Below are 23,278 nucleotides of genomic sequence, written 5' to 3' on the forward strand. Positions count from 1 at the left end.
GAATTGAAATACAATTAAGTTGACTATTAGCTTAAGATGAATATAACATTTTCAATCTCTCGCTGCACAAGTACAAAATGTATTTATAGTATGTGGCGGAACAGCAGTGATATTAGTTACACGTTTATTTCTCCGGCCTTCGGAGATGTACAGTAGTGGATCTCTGGCATCCTGACCTTTTAATATGTGTGCTACTAGGCAGTAGCCCAGTCAGTGGGTGACCTCCTTTTACTACACAGATCACGGTTCTATCACCCAGTGTGGGGCGTGTGGAGACCATGTGTCAGACAGAGAGGCTAATCCTATCAGCCCCACTGTTGTCCTGGCACTAAAATGCCACAACTAATGTGAAGCATCATTCTCTGTAGTCTGTCTGACAGATACACCCACATAACCCCTAACCAGGCTTACCCACAGCCCCAATTCATTCCACCTTGACGGGTCTCTGCCTAGTCTCTTATCCATCGGCTGGTAGATCATGGCACAAAATCTATTTTGGAGCAGCCATGATTTTTACTACCTTAGAGCTAATTCCAAGTGACTAATATATTGATGGGTTTTTTTTGCATGAGGACGTGTGAGGAGGATAACTAGGCGACAGCCCCTCACTTTTATGTATAAAACAATACTCATTCCTTTCAGGAGAGGGTCTTAAAATACAACGCACTCAGTGATCATTTGCCTGAAATGGAGGGATTGAAGAGAGCGGGAAAATGGATCCATAAACTAAAGGTTACCGCTCGCGCATGGGGCACAATTTTTTTTTTAAAGCCGAATGAAACGGAACAGGCTTCTCCTTTGACATGTATTTATGCTGGGCTGTCGTCGTATCTTGCCTGCCGGTGTAAATTTACCCTCGCCTTGCGTCTTTAACCCAGTGTGTGTGTGTGTGTGTGTGTGTGTGTCTGTCTGTCTGTCTCTGTCTCTGTCTCTGTCTGGCCACCTTGCCTCCCATGGAGGCAGAAAATTGCAGCAGTCCAGATGAGCTGCTAAATATACCACAACACTAGCTCACGTAAGGAAGGTTATGTGACAGAGAATATCCTGGTTCTTTGAGTGGGCTCCCTTCCTTATTGGATGTATTGATAGACTGGGTGGCCGGTGCTATTAATAGCCAGCTAAAATCCCGGGGGGGAGTAGTGTCGTAGGGCTCGGTGTCTGCGTTATTAATGGGCCGATCTCCCCTCAATGATGATTCTAATGCTGATTGAATCCCAAGTAATTGTGCCGCGGCTGGTTATGGGGGTATAAATCAGGGCACATTTCACTCTGCTTTCTGACGGTGACACTCATAATTGACAGTGACTCATAATTGCACGTGACGCTAGACAAGACGACACTGGGTTGGGTGTGTACTGCAGGAAAAGGGATTTCTTGGGAGGAGACAGGGCTGTTCTCTGCTCTTGTGTATTTTAGAGTCATTTTTTTGAGGCTCAGAGTGAATGTTTTTGGTAGGACGTGTACAGTATAAGAAACGTTATCCGACATGTTGCCGTTGACTTAATCAAAGCTAATACTCAGGTGTCCGGGGTGCCAAGACAGACAAATCATGCCTTTTGCTCTGCAAGAATTCACGTTTAAATTTTAAACTTTTGTGCTCTTATTTTTATTTATTTTTTATAAAAAATGTACTTGGCTGAATGTCATTCTAAACAAGCGTTTTGTCAGAACATAAAGGATTTTTTGTTTTGTGTGGTTCCCTGGTAGCCTAACTCCTGGATACCAGTTTTGATATGGTTAAGTGTCATACCCTCTTCACTTTTTAACATTACATGTAGTCTGCACGCATTCACACACACTCTTCCTAGGTGTCGGTCTTCAGATTATTGCTAAATTGCAAATAACTCCGTTCCCAGTCTGTGTGGCACTTTGTTGGGAGTAAGCGTGAAACGTAGATTTTTCACAACCTTTTGAACCATGGCTTAAAAAAGGTTGAAAGCTATTTGGAGTCTGCTCCTCAGAAAGGCACTTACACTGTAGTGCTGCCAATTCACATTACAGTTAGAGTTCCTCTGTCGGGATCAATCAAAACCAATGACAAAAGTTGGCTGGAGGTTCAAATTGGAAGTCTCGAAAAATGGTGTTGGCCTGTCTCTGAGATTGGAAGTCACTGATGTCTGTGGAAAGAAATGATTGTTTTGCCAGAATGAAGATTGATTTTTCGTCTTTGTGATTGTCAGGTATTTCACGATTCACAAAACTTAAATTGACATCATTATCAATATTTCAATGATTTGCTCACTAGGCCTATTTATATCTCAAATGTACTATGAGAAGAATATTTGATAATTACTCTTTTTACAATTGCAGGGATGCACTATACAGATTTTTTTTCTTTTCTCTAAAGAGCCTGTATGAAAAATGTATTCTGCAGCTCAAGCCACAGTTGGTACAGACAGACTGTCCCAGTCTCAGGGGTAAAATCGCTCTCTTCAGAGGCTGTGCCGCTGTCAAGTCTCACCTGGATCCCACTAATGCATTCTCTTCCACTCAGGCCCGCAATGAACAACAGTTCAGTCTTTCTGAAGGATGTAATTAAATCTTCGATGAGGGATCTTTGTCTTTCTCAAGGTGCTTCAGCTCCATTTTTATGTCATATTTGGGCCGCACTCCAGCTTGCTTTGCAGTGGCATTTAGTGAGTCTCTGCAATCAAAGGTAGCATCAGCAGCGTAGAGTTTGGACTAGAATTAATCAGACACCCACGCGTGCTAACCCACAGACAATGCTGTACAAATGTACACTGGGATGAGCTGCCATGGAAACATGCTTGGATTTGAGTTCGTTCTACTTGTGATGCTCTTCCGTGCCAATATTCTGTTTGTCTGATTTTGACCCTTCTAATGTGATGCTCCCAGATACTGGCTTGACTTTGCTGCTCTTTGAACTAATTTATCATTTTTTTGTTACTATGGTAATAAGATATTATTCATGATTAACTTTGGCAGGCTGTATTAATTTGTCCCATTTCGACTATCACATTGCCGCAAATTGGTTTGGAGGGTGACAGAGCTAAGCTATTATTGATTGGTCTCAAAAATGCTAATCCTAAAATGCAAAATAAATAAACAGTTCTCAAATTGCCTACTTCCCTGGTCAATAGACTACTTGCTAGATTCGGTGTTAAGATAATTCCATGAAGATGGAATGTTGGTGCCGTATCTATTTAAATGGTTACTGTACTCAATTGCACCAAGAGCAGTGTTCGTACGGTCAGGAATAGTCATGGAATTTTTAAATGGTGTTTTCCAGGCCTGGAAAAGTTTTGGAAAACTCATGGAAATGGATTTAATAATTTCTGTCAATGTAGTTTATTTAGAGACAGTTTTTAAATATTTTATCAATCAGATAAAAATCAAAATATCAGCCAGGATCGGAATGACACTAGCACATCTGTAGTGCGAGACGAGTGGCCTTTGCTCCAGGAAAGAGAGACAGTCGGACATTGCAGCAGCAGGTAGGCCTAGCCTATAACATATGATAGAGATGTATTTCAACCGTATTTCGGTTATACAAAGTTGATTTACTTTTTTAAATGATTCATATGATTCATTTAAACAATTATTTTTGACAAAACGTACGATTCACTTCGGCATTGTATTAGTTGGGATTCGTTTCAATAGCTGTGAGTCAAAATAATAATTTGTAAATCGTGAACATACATTTTAGGAATAAAGATTAGATGTAGCCTTTCTTTTGGATTAGGCTATGTGATTTCAAAACTTATTTTGTAGATTCACTGCATTTGGAAAGTATTCAGACCCCTTCCCCTTTTCCACTTTTTTTTCAACTTTACTCTGCCTTATTCTAAAATTGATTAAATAAAAAGAATCCTCAACAATCTACACACAATACCCATAATGACAAAGCAAAAAGAGGTTTTTAGATTTTTTTGGCAAAATACAAAACAGATACCTTATTTACTGAAATATTCAGACCCTTTGCTATGAGACTCGAAATTGAGCTCAGGTGCATCCTGTTTCCATTGTTCATCCTTGAGATGTTTCTACAACTTAATTGGAGTCCACCTCTGGTAAAGTAATTTAGTTGGACATTATTTGGAAAGACACACACCTGTCTATATAAGGTCCAACAGTTGACAGTACATGTCAGAGTAAAAACCAAGCCAGGAGGTCGAAGGAATTGTCTGTAGAGCTCAGAGACGGGATTGTGTCGAGGCACAGATATGGGGAAGGGTACCACAAATTGTCTGCAGTATTGAAAGTCCCCCAAAACAGTGGCCTCCATCATTCTTAAATGGAAGAACTTTGGAACCACCATGACTCTTTCTAGAGCTGGCCGCCTGGCCAAACAGCAATCGGGGGAGAAAGGCCTTGGTCAGGGAGGTGACCAAGAACCCGATGGTCACTCTGACAGAGCTCCAGAGTTCCTCTGTGGCGATGGGAGAACCTTCCAGAAGGACAACCATATCTGCAGCACTCCACCAATCAGGCCTTTATGGTGGCCAGATGGCAGCCAATCCTCCGTAAAAGGCACATGACCAGCCTGCTTGGAGTTTGCCAAAAGGCACTTAAAGACTCTCAGACCATGAGAAATGAGATTCTCTGGTCTGATGAGACCAAGATTGAATTCTTTGGCCTGAATGCGTCTGGAGGAAACCGAGCAAAGTATAGAGAGATCCTTGATGAAAACCTGCTCCAGAGCGCTCAGGACCTCAGACTGGGGCACAGGTTCACCTTTCAGTAGGACAACGACCCTAAGCACACAGCCAAGACAACGCAGGAGTGGCTTCGGGACAAGTCTTTGAATGTCCTTGAGTGGCCCAGCAAGAGCCCGGACTTGAACCCAATCGAACATCTCTGGAGAGACCTGAAAATAGCTGTGCCATGACGCTCTCCATCCAACCTGACAGAGCTTGAGAGGATCTGCAGAGAGTAATGGGAGAAACTCCCCAAATACAGATGTGCCAAGCTTGTAGCGTCATACCCAAGAAGACTCAAGGCTGTAATCACTGCCAAACGTGCTTGAACAAAGTACTGAGTAAAAGGTCTGAATACTTATGTAAATCTTTCGTTATTTTTTTTTTTAATACATTTGCAAAAAATTCTAAAAACATGTTTTTGCTTTGTCATTATGGGGTATTGTGTGTAGATTGATGAGGGAAAAATAGCAATGTAATCAATTTTAGAATAAGGCTGTAACGTAACAAAATGTGGAAAAAGTTAAAGGGTCTGTATACTTTCCAAATGCCCTGTACTTCCAGATGATTTGGACATCCAATGTATGGGACATTGCGACTTAATAGATGCTAGTCAGTCTGCAAAGTAAACACTTCTAAGGTAGCTAAGATAAATATGAGTAAACTAGAAAAACATTTGTGGACTTGCGTCAGCTCAATAAAAATATTTGTTGCCTACGATAGCCATTTGGTCTTTGATATGTTGAATCAGCAAATTATTTTAAAAGGCATAAAACGTATTAGGTTTTAATGTTGCAATGGTTTTTTATCCAGGGTGGTCAACCATCCTCTAGGTAGGAGAGCTAATGGGGGTGCAGGCTTTTATTCCAGTCCCCCTCTTAACAAACCACATTTTAGAAATGAGCTGCTCAACTGGGCCTTGATAAACTGGCTCTGACGTGTTTGAGCAGACTTGTTGAAAAGCCTTCACTCCCAGTAGTTCTCTAGTCTTGAGGGTTGGCCACATGTGTTTTATATAGTTGCCTAACAGGTATACTACTTTTTGGGGGGGTTAAGTGCCTTGCTCAACGACAGGAGATGGTACATGGGATCAGAGAGCCGCCTCCCAGTGTCGGTACCACATTACGGCAATTTTGCTTAGAGACGCTGCCAATTGTTGGTAATGAAAATTGGGTTCAAAGTCATGAAATTCCATCTGTCAAAATGTGTATATTTTCACATATTCAAATAGATAATCTACACTTCTTCTTCCATCAAATTCATTTCTGGAATTCCTCTGGGTTTCAGCCCCGTCTTCTCTGTCATTGTTCCTGCCCTAGCCTACCCCTGTGTTCAGTTCCCGAGCTGTCATCCCTTTCTGCATGAGAAGTGCCCTTGGGCTCAGTGAGTATCTGTCACTCACAATACCCCCCTCAGTGTCTCCAGGCCAGCTGCACTACTGGGCCACAGCCCTACCCACCAGCCCCCAACCCCCCCTCCTCACAATGCAGTCCTGTTTACAGCCCCTCAAGCACTACAGGGACTTTAATGCAACCCACCACCTTCATATACTCAACTCCCGTTCCCACAGCCCAGTAGGCTCCATTAACAGTGCACACCATGTTTTGTCTTCACCCCCCCCGAAGAATCACTAACCTGAAAAACAAGAGATTTGATTTCTCGTCGGAGAAATTCATGCTTCGTTTTGCCATTTGACACCAAAAAACACAATGGCGAAGAGGGGAAAGGAATGGCCGTAGCAACAATAAAGTTTTTTTTTTCACGTGTCATTCATCTGGGATATAGGATGCATGTTTCTGATATAGGATGCATGGTGTGCACTGTTAATGGAGCCTACCGGGCTGTGAGAACAGGAGTTGAGTATATGAAGGTGGTGGGTTGCATTAAAGTCCCTGTATGTAAAACAAATTGCCCCCGCCGAACAGATCTTCTCGCTCTTCATAAGCTGTGCTCAGTGCTGCTGCCCCAGAAATTACAGTTTGTATTAGGGAGACACGCCAAAGCCCAAAACTCCTCTGGTCGCTTTCCCTGACACATAATAATATAAGAGCTTGATGCAGAAAACGTTGTATAAAACGGTAGTAAAAAAGGTAAATATAACTCAACTGTTTCTTGGGAACAGGAACAATGGTGGCCATCATGAAGCATGTGGGGACAGCAGACTGTGATAGGGATTGATTGAATATGTCCGTGAACATACCAGCCAGCTGGTCTGTGCATGGTCTGAGGACGCGGCTAGGGATGCTGTCTGGGCCGGCAGCCTTGCGAGGGTTAACACGTTTAAATGTTTTACTCACGTTGGCCATGGAGAAGGAGAGCCCACAGGCTTTGGTAGCGGGCTGTGTCAGTGGCACTGTATTGTCCTCAAAGCGAGCAAAGAAGTTGTTTTAATTCGTCTGGGAGCAAGACGTCGATGTCCGCGACGGGGCTGGTTTTCTTTTTGTAATCCATGATTGACTGTAGACCCTGCCACATACGTCTCGTGTTTGAGCCGTTGAATTGCGACTCTACTTTGTCTCTATACTGACGCTTTACTTGTTTGATTGCTTTGCGGAGGGAATAGCTGCACTGTTTGTATTCGGTCATGTTTCCAGTCGCCTCGGCATGATTAAAAGCGGTGGTTCGCGCTTTCAGTTTTACTCGAATGCTGCCATCAATCCACGGTTTCTGGTTCTGGAAGGTTTTAATAGTCACTGTGGGTACGCTAATGCACTTGCTAATAAACTCGCTCGCCGAGTCAGCGTATACATCAATGTTGTTGTCTGAGGCTATCTGGAACATATCCCAGTCCACGTGATTGAAACAATCCTGAATCGTGGAATCCGATTGGTCAGACCAGCGTTGGACAGACCTGTGCACGGGCGTTTCCTGTTTTAGTTTCTGCCTATAGGATGGGAGCAACAAAATGGAGTCATGGCCAAAATTTGCCGAAGGGAGGGCGGGGGAGGGCTTTGTATGCATCGTGGAAGTTGGAGTAACAATGGTCCAGAATGCTACCAGCTCGTGTCGCGCATTCGATATGCTGATAGAATTTAGGAAGCCTTGTTCTCAGATTAGTTACAGTAAATACAGCCTCAGGATATATGGTTTCCAGTTTACATAGAGTAAACAGCATTCTCTCACAGGTTTTCCTTTTGTCTAGGTGTGAAAGGGCAGTGTGGAGTGCAATAGAGATCGCGTCATCTGTGGATCTGTTGGGGCGGTATGTGAATTGTAGTGAGTCTAGTGTTTCTGGGATGATGTTGTTGTGAGCCATAACCAGCCTTTCATAGCACTTCCAACGCTGGTCTGACCAATCGGATTCCACGATTCAGGATTGCTTCAATCACGTGGACTGGGATATGTTCCAGATAGCGTATACATCAATGTTGTTGTCTGAGGCTGACTCGGTGAGCAAGTTTATGTACCATCACAGACAGATGCCGGCACTAAGACCGCACTCAGACAGCTGTATAAGGAAATAAGCAAACAGGAAACCACTCACCCAGAGGCGGCGCTCCTAGTGGCTGGAGACTTTAATGCAGGGAAACTTAAATCAGTTCTACCAAATCTCTATCAACATGTTAAATGTGCAACCAGAGGGAAAAAAATTCTAGATCACCTGTATTCCACACACAGAGACACGTACAAAGCTCTCCCTCGTCCTCCATTTGGTAAAGCTGACCACAACTCTATCCTCCTGATTCCTGCTTACAAGCAAAAATGAAAGAAGGAAGCACCAGTGACTCGGTCAGATGAAGCAGATGCTAAACTACAGGACTGTGTTGCTATCACAGACTGGAACATGTTCCGGGATTCTTCCAATGACATTGAGGAATACACCACATCAGTCACTGGCTTTATCAATAAGTGCATTGAGGACGTCGTCCCCACAGTGACTGTACGTACCCCAACCAGAAGCCATGGATTACAGGCAACATTCGCACTTCGCTAAAGGGTAGAGCTGCCGCTTTCAAGGTGCGGGACTCTAACTCGGAAGCTTACAAGAAATCCCGCTATGCCCTGCGACGAATCATCGAACAGGCAAAGCGTCAATACGGGGCTCAGATTGAATCATACTACACCGGCTCCGACGCTCGTCAGATGTGGCAGGGCTTGCAAACTATTACAGACTACAAAGGGAAGCACAGCCGCGAGCTGCCCAGTGACACGAGCCTACCAGACGAGCTAAATGACTTCTATGCTCCCTTCGAGGCAAGCAACACTGAGGCATGCATGAGAGCATCAGCTGTTCCGGATGACTGTGTGATCACGTTCTCCGTAGCCGACGTGAGTAAGACCTTTAAACAGGTTAACATTCACAAGGCTGCGGGGCCAGATGGATTACCAGGACGTGTGCTCCGGGCATGTGCTGACCGACTGGCAGGTGTCTTCACTGACATTTTCAACATGTCCCTGATTGAGTCTGTAATACCAACATGCTTCAAGCAGACCACCATAGTCCCTGTTCCCAAGAACACGAAGGCAACCTGCCTAAATGACTACAGACCCGTAGCAGTCACGTCCGTTGCCATGAAGTGGTTTGAAAGGCTGGTAATGGCTGACATCAACACTATTATCCCAGAAACCCTAGACCCACTCCAATTTGCATACCGCCCAAACAGATCCACAGATGATGCAATCTCTATTGCACTCCACACTGCCCTTTCCCACCTGGACAAAAGGAACACCTATGTGAGAATGCTATTCATTGACTACAGCTCAGCGTTCAACACCGTAGTACCTTCAAAGCTCATCACTAAGCTAAGGAACCTGGGACTAAACACCTCCCTCTGCAACTGGATCCTGGACTTCCTGACGGGCCGCCCCCAGGTGGTGAGGGTAGGTCGCAACACATCTGCCACACTGATCCTCAACACTGGAGCTCCCCAGGGGTGCGTGCTCAGTCCCCTCCTGTACTCCCTGTTTACCTACGACTGCGTGGCCGCGCATAACTCCAATACAACCATTAAGTTTGCCGACGACACAACGGTGGTAGGCTTGATCACCAACGACGATAAGACAGCCTGTATGGAGGAGGTCAGAGACCTTGCAGTGTGGCGCCACGACAACAACCTCCTGTCCCTTAATGTGGGCAAGACAAAGGACTTTATCGCGGATTACAGGAAACAGAGGGCCGAACACACCCCCATTCACATCAACGGGGCTGTAGTAGAGCAGGTCCAGAGGTTCCTCTGTGTCCACATCACTAAGGATCTATCATGGCCCACACACACCAACACAGTTGTATAGAGGACACGACAACGCCTCTCCCCCCCCCCCCCCAGGAGGCTGAAAAGATTTGTCACGGACCCCCAGATCCTCAAAGTTCTACAGCTGCACCATTTGAGAGCATCTTGACTGGCAGTATCACTGTTTGGTATGGCAACTGCTCGGCATCCAATCGCAAGGCGGTTGGAGAGGGTAGTGCGCTCTACAGAGGGTAGTGCGTACAGCCCTGTACATCACTGGGGCCGAACTGGGGCCATGTACATCACTGGGATCCCAAAAATGGTCAAAGTCTCCAGCCACCCAAGTCATAGACTGTTCTCTTTGCTACCTAGTGGCAAGCGGTACCGGAACACCAAGTCTGTGACCAAAAGGCACCTGAACAGCTTCTACCCCAAAGCCATAAGACTGCTGAACAGTTCATCAAATGGCTACCCGGACAATTTACATTGACCCCCTTTATTATTTATCTTAATTGTTTTGCACTGACTCCCTTGAACTGATTATGCACACTCACTAGACTCTACCTACACACTCACGCACTACATACGCTCACACATGCATATTGACGCCACACACTTACACACACACTTTCACTCTTAAATATGCTGCTACTTCTCTGTGTATTATATATCCTGATTGCCTAGTCACTTTTAAACCTACTCGCATGTAAATACTGAATTATCTCCACTACCTGGTACGCCTGCACATTGACTCGCTACTGTTGCTCCTTGTATATAGCCTCGTTATTGTTTTTGTGTTACTATTTCCTTTTTTATTTTGCAAATATTTGTGTTGGTTCTTAACAATGCACGGTTGGGAATGGGCTCATAAGTAAGCATTTCACTGTTAAGTCTACACCTGTTGTATTCGTCACATGTGACCAATAAAATTAGATTTGATTGATTTGAATTAGATATCTGTTCATGTTTAGTTACTGAACCTACCTTTTACGTAGTCCTTTTGATTCCTAACATAAGTAAGCATCACTGCTGAGGTCTTTTTGAAGATTTGAGTTCCACAATATAATATAACCAGTTGATAATACGGTTTCAGTTAATGAATCTTAAATGGCACTTGTTTTTTTATTGACTGAATATACACTGAGTGGACAACACATTAGGAACAGGTTCTTAATGTTGAGTTGCACACCCTTTTGCCCTCGGAACAGCCTCAATTTGTCGGGGCATGTACTCTACAAGGTGTTGATACACACAGGAAACTGTTGAGTGTGAAAAACCCAGCAGCGTTCTTGACACACACACCAGTGCGCCTGGCACCTACTGTCATACCCCGTTCGAAGTCACTTAAATCTTTTGTCTTGCCAAATCACCCTCTGAATGGTACACATACACAATCCATGTCTCAATTGTCTCGAGGCTTAAAAATCCTTCTTTAACCTGTCTCCTCCCATTCATCTACACTGATTTTAAGTGTATTTATCATGAGACGTCAATAAGGGATCATAGTTTTCACCTGGATTCACCTGGTCAGTCTGTCATGGAAAGAGCAGGTGTTCCTAATGTTTTTACACTCTATATTGGGCAATTTAGCCATTAGGATTTGTTATCTGCAATAGTTGTAGCAAATTAAGCATTGTTGCTCACTGTTGGCATAGATAAGTACACACATTACTTTCCCATTCGAGTACTCAAAGAAAAATAAAGTATGCGAGTACATGAACACTCCAAAATGTTCAAATGCCCATCCCTAATTCTCTGCAACCTTTGTAGAGAGCATATGGTAATTTCTCATTCAAATCTCCTTTTCACACAATGCTTATTGTGAAGCATTATCACTGAGATGACCTTGACTTCTTCTCCCGTGTGCCGCACCAGGTTTGTTTTTGTAATGCGTTGATAATTATACTCGTATTGAGCAGCTCGAAACTGATCTCCCCGCTCTCAGGCCCACTTACCTCCGGCTCTCTTTGACTGTTAGTCAGTGTTGGTGTGAGCTACTGTACACTACAATGGCCTGGCCCTTATTTTCCCAGCCATAACAAAGAGCCCGGACAGGGGCCTGCCTGCTTGTCCCAACACAGTAGCCATAGTGGCTGGGATCAAAAGGCTCAGAGGGGGTGGGACAGGGAAGGGGGTTACTACCGTTGTTTTTACAGCCCTTCCTTTTTTTCTCTCTCTCTCTCTGCGAAATAATTATTAACGTACAGTAGCCTGGTTGTGACCGTTTTTCACCAGTAGTCCAAAAGGTGAAGGACATCAGGTTATCCACTTCACCATGCCACTTTGTCGTCTGTTCTTATCTTCTTGGGAATCTCCGTGTTCAGTTTTCTAGAGCTTACGCAAGTAGCTTTAAAAGCGTCCCTTTCTTGTGTATACTAGTGTTTCATTATTGTAGAGGTTAGTTGAGCCTGAACTCTGCAATGGTATACAGACCATCTACCTCTGAAACTGACCTCCTGCCTCCTCAATTTTCTGCCACTTGTTACACTGTCTGCCAGTGAAGGATGATCCCAACTAACTGAAATGCCTGGCAACTGTAACTAAGGGGCAGGCATGGCTGGGCTTGGTCATTGGTCGGAGCAACGGACTGGGGGCAGAGAGTCAGTGGGAAAGCCATATTGGGGGAGGGAGCTAGTTAATAGAAAATGGACTGATAGATTAGCCTAGTGATTTCAGATTAGGAAACTATCCAAATGTAGCTCTAAAAACAAGAGGAGAGACATTAGAGGAGCGAAAGAGAGTATTGTGGCTGGGTTGAGAAAGGACCTCAGGTGCAGCCCGAATGGGAGGGGTAGAGAGAGAGAGAGAGAGAGAGAGGGTGTATCAGAGGGAGGGGTAGAGCGCGGTTCAGAGGGAACGGGAGAGAGTGAGAGTGAGCATGTGTGTGCATGCAGGGTAAAGAGAGTGAGCGGGAGAACGAGAACGAGAGCGAAGGGAAAAGGAACTGTAAGCCAGTCACAGCATCTCTTTCCCACTGCACCAGTTGGTGAGGGACAGCTCCTCTCTTCAAAAGGTTCCTATTTATTTATTTTGTACTTCACTCCAGGACTGCTTTGCTGAATGAAATTTTATTTCTGCCTCTTCGGTTATTCGTTTGGCGAAAGCTTAGTTCGGCTGGGGGAATGGAAATAAGAGGAGACGCACACAGAGGACAGCTTTGAAACTGGAACTCTCTGTACTGCTGGAGTCATTTCTCTTTTGCTGTGGCTTGGTTTTTGTAACAAGGAGCAGACGTACTGAGTGGAAGAAAGAGTCAAAAGTCCAGACAGCCGTGCCTCCCCTGAAAAAAAAACAAAAAAACGTATTTGAATGGAATGGCCATGTATAGGTAATAATATCAATAATGGAAACAAGCGCTTAAGAGGCGAGGCTGACGTAAAGAGCTTTCACCCTAGGCTGTAAACAAGCGGAATGCAGATTGATCCCACATCCATCGCAGCCGGCGCCCTGAACAGAATTTCTAAGGAGACACAGTCCGAGGAGCTCTGAGACACCCAGATGGCTTCTACCGGCTCCAGTATCTAATTATCCGATTGTGTGAGACTCCTGACAACTCCTACATTCTTTGCCTGAAAGATCCTCTTTAAAACCAGCTTTTGCCTCTCATAACCTGGAGGACGAAAGTTTCAGAAAAGTGCGTGGATTGGGATTCCAGAGACCAAAGACAGATTTGTGGCTACACACATAACAGGATCCAGATTATTCTGCGTCTCCTTTGGCTTCTCTCAGATTGGGGAACATTGTAAACATAATTCCCCCAGCGCTCTGTGGAACGAGAGCTGTGACATTAACCACCGCAGAGAGCCCTGTGTTTGTCTAGCGTGTCTGTGTTTTGATTCGGACAATAGCAGGGCATACATGGGGTCCAGACACTAACCACAGGACCACTCAATACCCCAAAATAAGAGGATGTGCATACTACAAGACTGAGAAACAATTGCTGCTTGTCTAACAGCATTTTGGAACTTTAGAGAGGACTTAAGGTATGAACCAAACACAATGGCTAACGTGGATGTAATTACTCGTATGAATTTGGGGTTTTCCCAGCGGCTCTTTCTCTGTGACAGTAAACAAGCTATCTGAAAGTCAAAATTATACCGATACGCTAAATGTTTTAATACTATTTTCTCTTATCTATAGTCTCAAAATAGGAGTCACATGCTTCCTGTCTTATTTAATCTGCAGTAGGATCTGCACCAGAGCGCCCTGCCTGCCTGCCTCATGTTTCTCCCCCACATGCCGACTACCCTGCACCTCCTGTGCTTTTTGCCCTTGTGAGGACAACACCTGCTCTCCGCCCCCAGTCTCCCAGTGGCAGCCCTCTTATGAATCAGGAGATGTGGCCGCAGACTATCAGGGAGAGCAATGGGGATCCCTGCCGCCGGGATAAATGCCTGGCATAGCACCGGCAGACCTTTTTCTGTTTTTGGAGGGAATATCTTTTTTCTTTCGACAATTACCCCACTGCCTCTAAGCATGACTGATCGAAAAAGTAGAGCCGAGTCGGCAGTCCTGCTTTCCTATGGGCTGTATTGATTTTCGTCAGTCAGTGTTCATTTGATTGAGACCCAGCTATGTGAGAGCCGAGGTGAAAGAGCGAGCGAGAGAGGCTAGAACTCCCATTTGCTGAGGGAGGCTACAGGCAGACAGGTCTCCAGTTACAGTCCATCTGCATCGCGGTTGGCACAGCACAAACCTGACCCACCTGGACTGCGCCCAGAACAATGAACCAGTCAGCATTGACGACAGACCTGGTGCCCACTGCCAACAGCAGCCTTGTGGGCCCAGACCCCAACCACTCCTGTCCCCTAGGCTGGGGCCAGAATGAGGGCCTGGAGGCCTGTGTCTTGGAGACTGCGGTCATCGTTCTGCTCACGGTGCTCATCATTGCCGGGAACCTGACGGTGATCTTCGTGTTCCACTGCGCCCCCCTGCTGCACCACTATACCACCAGCTACTTCATCCAGACTATGGCCTATGCCGACCTGCTGGTGGGCCTCAGCTGCCTGGTGCCCACCCTGTCCCTGCTGCACTACCCGGCCAGCGTCCAGGAGCCCATCACCTGCCAGGTCTTCAGCTACGTCATCTCGGTGCTCAAGAGCGTCTCAATGGCCTGTCTGGCCTGCATCAGCGTGGATCGCTACCTGGCCATCACCAAACCCCTGTCCTACAACCAGCTGGTGACGCCGTGCCGGCTCCGCGGTTGCATCGCCCTCATCTGGGTCTACTCCAGCCTGGTCTTTCTGCCCTCTTTCTTTGGCTGGGGTAAGCCGGGTTACCACGGGGACATCTTTGAGTGGTGCGCCCACTCCTGGCCCACCTCGGCGCTCTTCACAGGCTTTGTGGTATGCCTACTGTACGCGCCTGCGGCCCTGGTAGTCTGCTTCACCTACTTCCACATCTTCCGCATCTGCCAGCAGCACAACCGGGAGATCAGTGAGAGGCGGGCACGCTTCCCCAGCCAGGAGATGGAGGCCGGGGAGGGTGGTGGCAGTGGCAGCGGCGGGGGGCATCACGCAGGTCAAGGGCCTGACAGGCGCTACGCCATGGTGCTATTCCGCATCACCAGCGTCTTCTACCTGCTTTGGCTGCCCTACATAATCTATTTCCTGTTGGAGAGCTCCCACGTGCTGGACAGTCCCGCCCTGTCCTTTGTAACAACCTGGTTGGCCATCAGCAACAGCTTCTGCAACTGCGTCATCTACAGCCTGTCCAACAGTGTGTTCCGCCTGGGCATGCGCCGCCTCTCGCAGACACTCTGCTCCTTCAGCCACTGTGCAGCCGACGACAGGGACTTTGGAGAACCCAAACCCAGGAAGAGGCCAAAGTCCTGCTCCATCTGAGGCGTTGGAGGCTATTGTTAGAAAAGCCACGAATTTCAAAGGTTACATCTTTACAAAGCTGCTGAACATTTATTTGACAGGGCTGTCCCAAAGAGAGAGGATTTAGGCTCTGAAGGTTTGTTTTGAAGGATACCAATGACTTTGCCACAGTCATGCCAAGCCATGATTTACAGGCAAACATTAGATTGCTGAGAGAGGCTACGTTGTTTTAAAGGTTTACTTTCTGAACAACTAAATGGATGAGAGATTGGTACTACATTTTGGCTTTAAACCTGTGTAGTGGAGTTTAGCTGGTAACCTAGTGTATGTGCATCCTTATGTAAAACCTAATTTGACCATGGTTCTCAGGCTTTGATGTTACATTTTTTTGTTTCTCGACAGTCGGGTAAATAAAATGCTTGTAAAAATACAAAGTTACAGGTCCTCAAAATGGATAAACACTTTCCTCAAACATTGATGGTGACCTCATGATTTAAGCATCTCTGATTTCAAGGTAATGTGGACTAAAGTGTATTGAATTTAAATACCAATATTGGACTGCTACTATAGGTCTGTGTTCTTGGTGGGCACTCAAAGGCTGACTTAGCATAGACAACATCAACATGTAATCCTCATCAGGAGTTGACATGGGGTATGTGTGTGCAAATGGCTGACTATTCACTTACTGTACATGCTCCTTGACAATGGTGTAAATAACAGCAGATGGCTAGTGGCCTTGACCTGTTATGACAAACAAAAGTTTTGCGGCGTTTGCAGAACGTTTGTTAGCAAGCAGTCTGAGTGTTCAAAGACTTTCGGTCAGTCCTAAACAGAGAGATGGGGTACTCAATTTGACGAGTTACTCAATCTCCTAAAAAAAAAAAAAACACACCCACTGATGGTTTAGTTTTATTAGATATTTCTATATTTTCATGTGTACTATTTCTTAAAGAAAAAAATCTTTGTCAATGCTTCCTATACAGTAGCTGTTTAGGAAGCAGAATGAGGGATTGGTTCTGTAGTGCATACATCTTTATCTTTGGTTGAGTTCAGAAAAATCTGCTTCACTTTACTTAAGGATCACCGTCATATGTATGACTCTTCCTCTGCTTTTCCACGCTAAGTGCAGAGACTGTTCCCTTTTTAGGGCCTTATTGTACAAAATACAGTGGGCATGTGCAGTAAATGCACCATAAAGACTGCCTTTAGTTATGTATTATACTGTTTGATACAGCGCAGGTGAAGTCATTCCAAGTTTTTCTTGTACATTCCCAGAATGGTCCGTTTTTTTATAGATAATGATGAAAAATACATAAAGTGCACATTTTCAGTGATACCCAAGACTATTGTGAAATCCCGCTCTATTCTTATGGTGTAGGCCATTTGAAGTTAGACCTGTGTTCCTATAGTCAGTGTATAGTTGACCGTGTGGAAAAACAAGCAACACAGCTAACTGAACCCTCGATATCATGACTGTTTTTGTTCAACATTATGCTACTTAACCTGTGTAGTCATTCCCCGCTTTCCATTACAGATTGTTCTGTATATGTGCCTAAAGATATCTTTTCCAAAAAATATATCACAGAGATTTACTTTCTGTTCATCTATACAGTTACAAGGACACTGACACAGTCCTGGCTGCATGCCATTGCGTTTTGTAACGTGACCTTCATTTGACTTGACTTAAGATCCATCATGCTTACATTTGCCGATACAGTAGGACCATCTTGTTTCAGCAACTTTCATGAGCTTATGATGAGGTCAGAAGCTTTTCTATTTGTAGCGTGATTCATTATCATTTTAGGGGGCATATATATATATATAATCATAGGGGTTCTGAATTCTGCCACAAAAGACTTAAAAAATGTACCCTCCCCAATGGTTGCTTGATGTCTATGAGATGTCATCTTCACATTACTGTATTTGATTTCTTTTATCTTGTGTGAGGTGCATTTTATTTTCTTATCAAATGGACCATATACAGTGGGGTCTGAAATTATTGCCACCCTTGATAAAGATGTGCAAAAATGACTATAAAATGAATCATTCAAATTCTGAGCTAAATTGGATGCTCAACAAAAATGGGGAAAATATATTATTTTATAAGACTAAGATGTCCATTACAAAATGTTGATTTAGTGGCAAATTATTTATTTTGGGGGATTTTGATGTGTGCTTGGGGTTATTGTGTTGCTGGAAGATCCACTTGCAGCCAAGTTCCAGCCTCCTGGCAGAGGCAACTAGGTTTTTTGCCAAAATGTCCTGGTGCCGGGTAAAGTTCATGATGATGTTGACCTTAACAAGGGCCCCAGGACCAGTGAAAGCAAAATAGACCCATAACATCAAAGATCCACCACCATATTTTACAGTAGGTAGTATTGAGCGATTTAGTGCTTTTTGAGGTCGGTTTTGATTATTTAAAAAAGTCATCAGTTTTCAAATATTTTTTTCTAGACAAATGCGCTATGCATTGTGGGTTAAATGCTGTAACAAAACAGAATAAAACAAAAGTCTCATGATGGTAGTGACTGCCCGTTACTGCTTATCACTTATTAACCATTTATTTAAATTACTTTAATAAAATATTTCAGTTGTTGTGTATATTACATTTGTTTTATTTGTTGACTTTATTATTTCATTCCAAGTCATCATCTCATCTCTATAGAGCTGCTGCCTGACAAATCACTATTTTAGTAATAATTCAAATTAAACAAGGCATACTTTTTATGACTGCTGAATACCAACTATCAATCACTTAGATCATGTATTTTCAGGTAGAGATACATACATCTTTCGCTCTTGATCGCACGTTCTGTGTTCACCCCATCTCCGTGTCTGCTCCACATAGACCAGACAAGTAGGCACGCACAAAATTGATTATGGTCATTGTAGTTAATTACCACATTTAAACTATGTAGAATATTTGCCTGTTGGAAACTACAAATCCCTACTACATCGTAGATTTCGGTCTTAATCTGATTTACCTCTAAAGCAATTGTGCATTGCGCTCACAGACAAAAACGGAACAAAATGGAATTCAAATAATTGAACCGACGTTGGTCAATTAGTTGTTTTAATAAACGAAAAAGAATCAACATTTTGGTTAATCGCGCAGCACTAACATTAGTTATTCGGTTATTTTCTGCTTATGCATTCTCATTTTGACACCAAACCCACCTCTGGTGTGCGAGGTCAAAGAGCTATATTTTCATCTGACCAAAGCACTGGTTCCAATCCAACTGCCAATGCCATTTAGCAAACTCCAGGCGTTTTACATTTGTTGGATGACATGAAAATAGAGTTCTTTGGCCACGCACACCAGTGGTGGGTTTGGCATCTGCATAAGCAGAAAATAACCCCATACCTACTGTAAAATATGGGGGTGGATCTTTGATGTTATGGGGCTATTTTGCTTCCAGTGGTCCTGGGGCCCTTGTTAAGGTCAACGACGGGAGCCAGAAATTTGACCGCAAATGGATCTTCCAGCAAGACAATAACCACAGGCACACATCAAAATCCACAAAGAAATGTTTGATTTGCCTCAAAATCAACATTTTGCAATGGCCATCTGCAATGGCCACTTTTTTTGTTTGAATTGAAGATGGCAGTCCATAAGTGCAGGCAAAGGATATCAAGGATCTGGAAAGATGGTGTGTGGAGGAATGGGCTAAGAACCCCATCTAATTTCCCCATTAACAAAAAAAATTATATGTACAGTAGCTCAGTCATTTTTGCTCTTTATTAAGGGTGTCAAGCATTTCGCACCCCACTGTATGAACACACTGATACAGTATGAATACAACTGCTTTATCAAAACGTAATCAACAACCCCCCCATTATTAGATATTTTAATCACTTAACCCATAAGAGTTTGAGCCCTGTGTCTGAACCATGGGAGGGGGTTCTACTAAGCTATATGGAATTGCTTTAAGGTCATACCAAGGATAATTTTGTTATTTGATTTTGAATTGTAAGACCCCTTGAAGTAGCAAAACAAATATTTACAAATGATTTGATGAAAATGTGTACTTGGCCTCACTGCAAACGCATTGAATAATAGATTACATGGACATAACGACTACATGGAACGACAGATACTCCCCCAAGAAAAGTTTGTTCTGAAGTGTCTGTCCTATATCTGAGATAGAAATCACATATATATATATATATGTGATTTCTATTTTTTTTTTACCTGTATTTAACTAGGCAAGTCAGTTAATAACAAATTCTTATTTACATTGACAGCCTAGGAACAGTGGGTTAACTGCCTTGTTCAGGGGCAGAACGACAGATTTTTACCTTGTCAGCTCGAGGATTCGATCTAGCAACCTTTTGGTTACTGGTCCAACGCTCTAACCACTAGGCTACCTGCCACCCCAAAAGATTTAAGAAATATCAGGAAATGTATTTAACCCCTTATTTCTGTCACTAAACAGTCTCCATATATACTTCCATAAAAAAAAAAATCAACATTACCGGGTGACTTTCAGACAAGTCTTGTGAGGCCTAGAGCAAAACCGACATGTAAGTGTTCGTGAGAGTCTCACCTTTCCACAGTTGTAGCCCAAACTGTTCGGATGCTACAGACAGAAGATGGCAGATTGGCTGTACCGACTTCAGACGAGTCCCAAAATGCTTGTGGGGGTCGTCAACGGAGAACACCATCGTATTCATGAGACTCTTATTTCCATAGAGGGGTCATAATAGTTGTTAGGCCAAACCGTTTTGTGAGAAGAATGATTTTTGGGATATCTCATGGTCTGACAAACACCGCTGTTGCTCTGTCACCTTATGGGGATTTTTGTATTATACTAATTAGATTTAGGTGGGGGTGCGGATTTAAGGGGTTAAGAAATCTACCGTCATAGAGCTGGGACGATAAACAGAAAATCACTTGCATTGCCTTCCTCTTACCGAAGCAATTTGCTTACGTTGGTAATTTTCGGTGATTTTTGCTACACAACGTTCCTGTAGATTGTTCTAGAACCATTATTTTTTCAACAGTAATAGCCTATGCATAATGTTGATTCCTGCAATGAAAGTACAGTATCTAGTTATCCCGGTTTTGCTGTCGGCCGCTCTCGTTCCCTCTTCCCGCTGTGTGCACGGAGGAGGCAGAGGTGCATTCTGAGAAGCACAATCATTATGACCGTTGCTCAAAGTGTTGTTCTAGTTACCGAGAGGAGAGTTGCAGCTTTCTGTGAGTGTATATAATGTATTTCTCACCTCCTAATATCGAGTTCACGGCACCACTTTACAACCGGAGTGGGGTGTAGTCAGTATGATTTGGACGCACCCGCGTAGCAGAGCATGCCATTTACAGTGAATAGGCCTACATCAATTAGCCTACGCCTAGCATTGGAAAGTTTGGGTAGGACATTAGCCTACATTTACTGATAGCCATGTAGGCTAATTGATTCATCTATCTAGCAACAATATCATATTTAGAGTTAGCAATCTAGCTAAGTCTTTTGAGTTCCCCCTTCCTCAGGTGGCCAATATGCACAAAGATGCTGGGAAAATCCTCTGAAAAGCAAAAAAAAAATTAAAAATCTCATTGTGGTTCCTATTTTGACAGGTTGAACATCAAAATATCAATCATGCAAGTCATGGATATGTTAGATGACATATCGTACCTTTTTAATCATAGGCTATCATCTCAGTTATCTTACCTGGCCCGCTGCTAATGTAAAGTAACTGGCCATTGGAAAAAAATTATATATCGTTGTATTTGTTATTGAGCAAAATAGTTACATTTATCACAATATTACTTTTCGTCCATATCGCCCAGCTGTAGTACCTCCCCTAAAAATAATTTTGTGTAATTTATCGCAGATTTTATTATTATTGCAAAAAAAATGTATATATTTATTGTGATCATGGATGTTTTTCCATATCGCCCAGCTCTACATCATGCCATTTTAAGGAATTAACACCCAAATTGTTATTTTAGTTGACTTAGATTCTCTCTAGAATTACCCCCAGATGACTTTGTCTTCACACTAAAGCAAATCACTTGTGGTCAAGAGAATACAACAAACATTGTGAGATCTTTTGTGATATATGGTAAATCAATATTGTTGACAAGCTAAATTCTATCTAGGTATTGCTTTACAGTAAATCTTGTACTGATGGTTTCATGATAATTAATTGATTCCACACCACAGTAACACTAGTGGAATGTAGTTTCATTCTAACAAGCAAGTTATTGTACTTATTGATAATGTACCACTTTAACTCGACTTTTTGTATTTAGAAAACAGTTTGTGGTTACTGTTATACAATTATATTGACACTGCAAATGCTGTTTCCCAATTAATTTAGTTTTCATGAAGTAAGTGTTACCCAATTAATTCAGTTTCTTCTCTGCCAGTAGTTTTTTATACCTATGAGCCACTGAATAGGCTATTCACCTTTCCATGTGTATTGTAATGACCAAACTAGTTTTGAATTTCTTTCTGATGTGAAGGAAATACAAAAAAACGGTCAAAAACAACTGATTTAAAGTGCATTCATTAGGGTGTTGTATCTTAAATATTTGATTAATACAGTACAAAGTCTATTTATTTTATTATTTCAAAATGGATACACTACTTGTTAAATAGGAGTATGTATAGTGTGTCTGTCGGTTTTACCCTGCTGTACATGTGTGTTCAGGCAACAAAAAAAACCACTAAACAAATCTTATGACAAAATCTCGACCAGTGATGACTCATACCTTTGTGTTAATTCAACTAGGCTGCTGTAGCTATATGAAGTAAGATGTTTTTGATTAGAAGACAAATCAAGAAATTACACAGTATCTATTTTTTTATTTCTGAGATTTTGTCAAAGGCTGTGGTTTTGCTGTTGATGCCAATCCAATAAAACTGAAAAATAATGGGATAAATAAAATCCAGAAATGTTGCCTCTTTGAACACTGCCTTGAGTTCTTGATGTGTCTATTAACATTTTACTGGTGGTGGGTTTGACTGTACTTTTGTAAAGTGATTTAAAAGCAGGCAATGATTGAAAGGCTGATTCGCCTGGCCAGTTTCTGGGATACAGTACCAGTCAAATGTTTGAACATACCTACTCATTCCAGGGTTTTCTTAATTCTTTTTTTTCTTTCTACATTGTAGAATAATAGTGAAGACATCAACTATGAAATAACACATATGGAATCATGTAGTAACCAAAAAGTGTTAAACCAATTAAAATATATTTCAGATTCTTCAAAGTAGCCACCCTTTGCCTTGATGACAGCTTTGCACACTCTTGGCATCCTCTCAACCAGCTTCATGAGGTAGTCACCTGGAATGCATTTCAATTAACAGGTGTGCCTTGTTAATTTGTGGAATTTCCTTCTTAATGCGTTTGAGCCAATCAGTTGTGTTGTGACAAGGCAGGGGATGTATATAGAAGATATCCCTATTTGGTAAAAGACCAAATCCATATTATGGCAAGAACAGCTCAAATAAGCAAAAAGAAATGACTGTCCATCATTACTTTAAGACGTGAAGGTCAGTCAATCCTGAACATGTCAAGAAGTGCAGTCGCAGAAACCATCAGACGCTATGATGAAACTGGCTCTCATGAGGACCGCCACAGGAAAGGAAGACCCAGTGTTACCTCTGCTGCAGAGGAT

The 23,278-nt window shown here is 43.1% G+C and overlaps 2 protein-coding genes across 5 annotated transcripts in view; both read left to right on the forward strand.

Moving 5' to 3' along the window:
- LOC106613570 (rab GTPase-activating protein 1-like) overlaps window positions 1-23,278 on the forward strand; it is a 168,969-nt gene that overhangs the window by 66,400 nt on the left and 79,291 nt on the right. The gene's annotated exons all lie outside the window — the stretch shown is intronic.
- LOC106613571 (G-protein coupled receptor 52-like) lies at window positions 11,354-22,568 on the forward strand. The gene has a single exon (XM_014215974.2). It carries the CDS (start codon window positions 14,554-14,556, stop codon window positions 15,670-15,672), a length of 1,119 nt encoding a protein of 372 aa, XP_014071449.1. The 5' UTR covers window positions 11,354-14,553; the 3' UTR covers window positions 15,673-22,568.

This window comes from Salmo salar, chromosome ssa10 (assembly GCF_905237065.1).
Source record: "Salmo salar chromosome ssa10, Ssal_v3.1, whole genome shotgun sequence".
Taxonomy (NCBI): domain Eukaryota; kingdom Metazoa; phylum Chordata; class Actinopteri; order Salmoniformes; family Salmonidae; genus Salmo; species Salmo salar.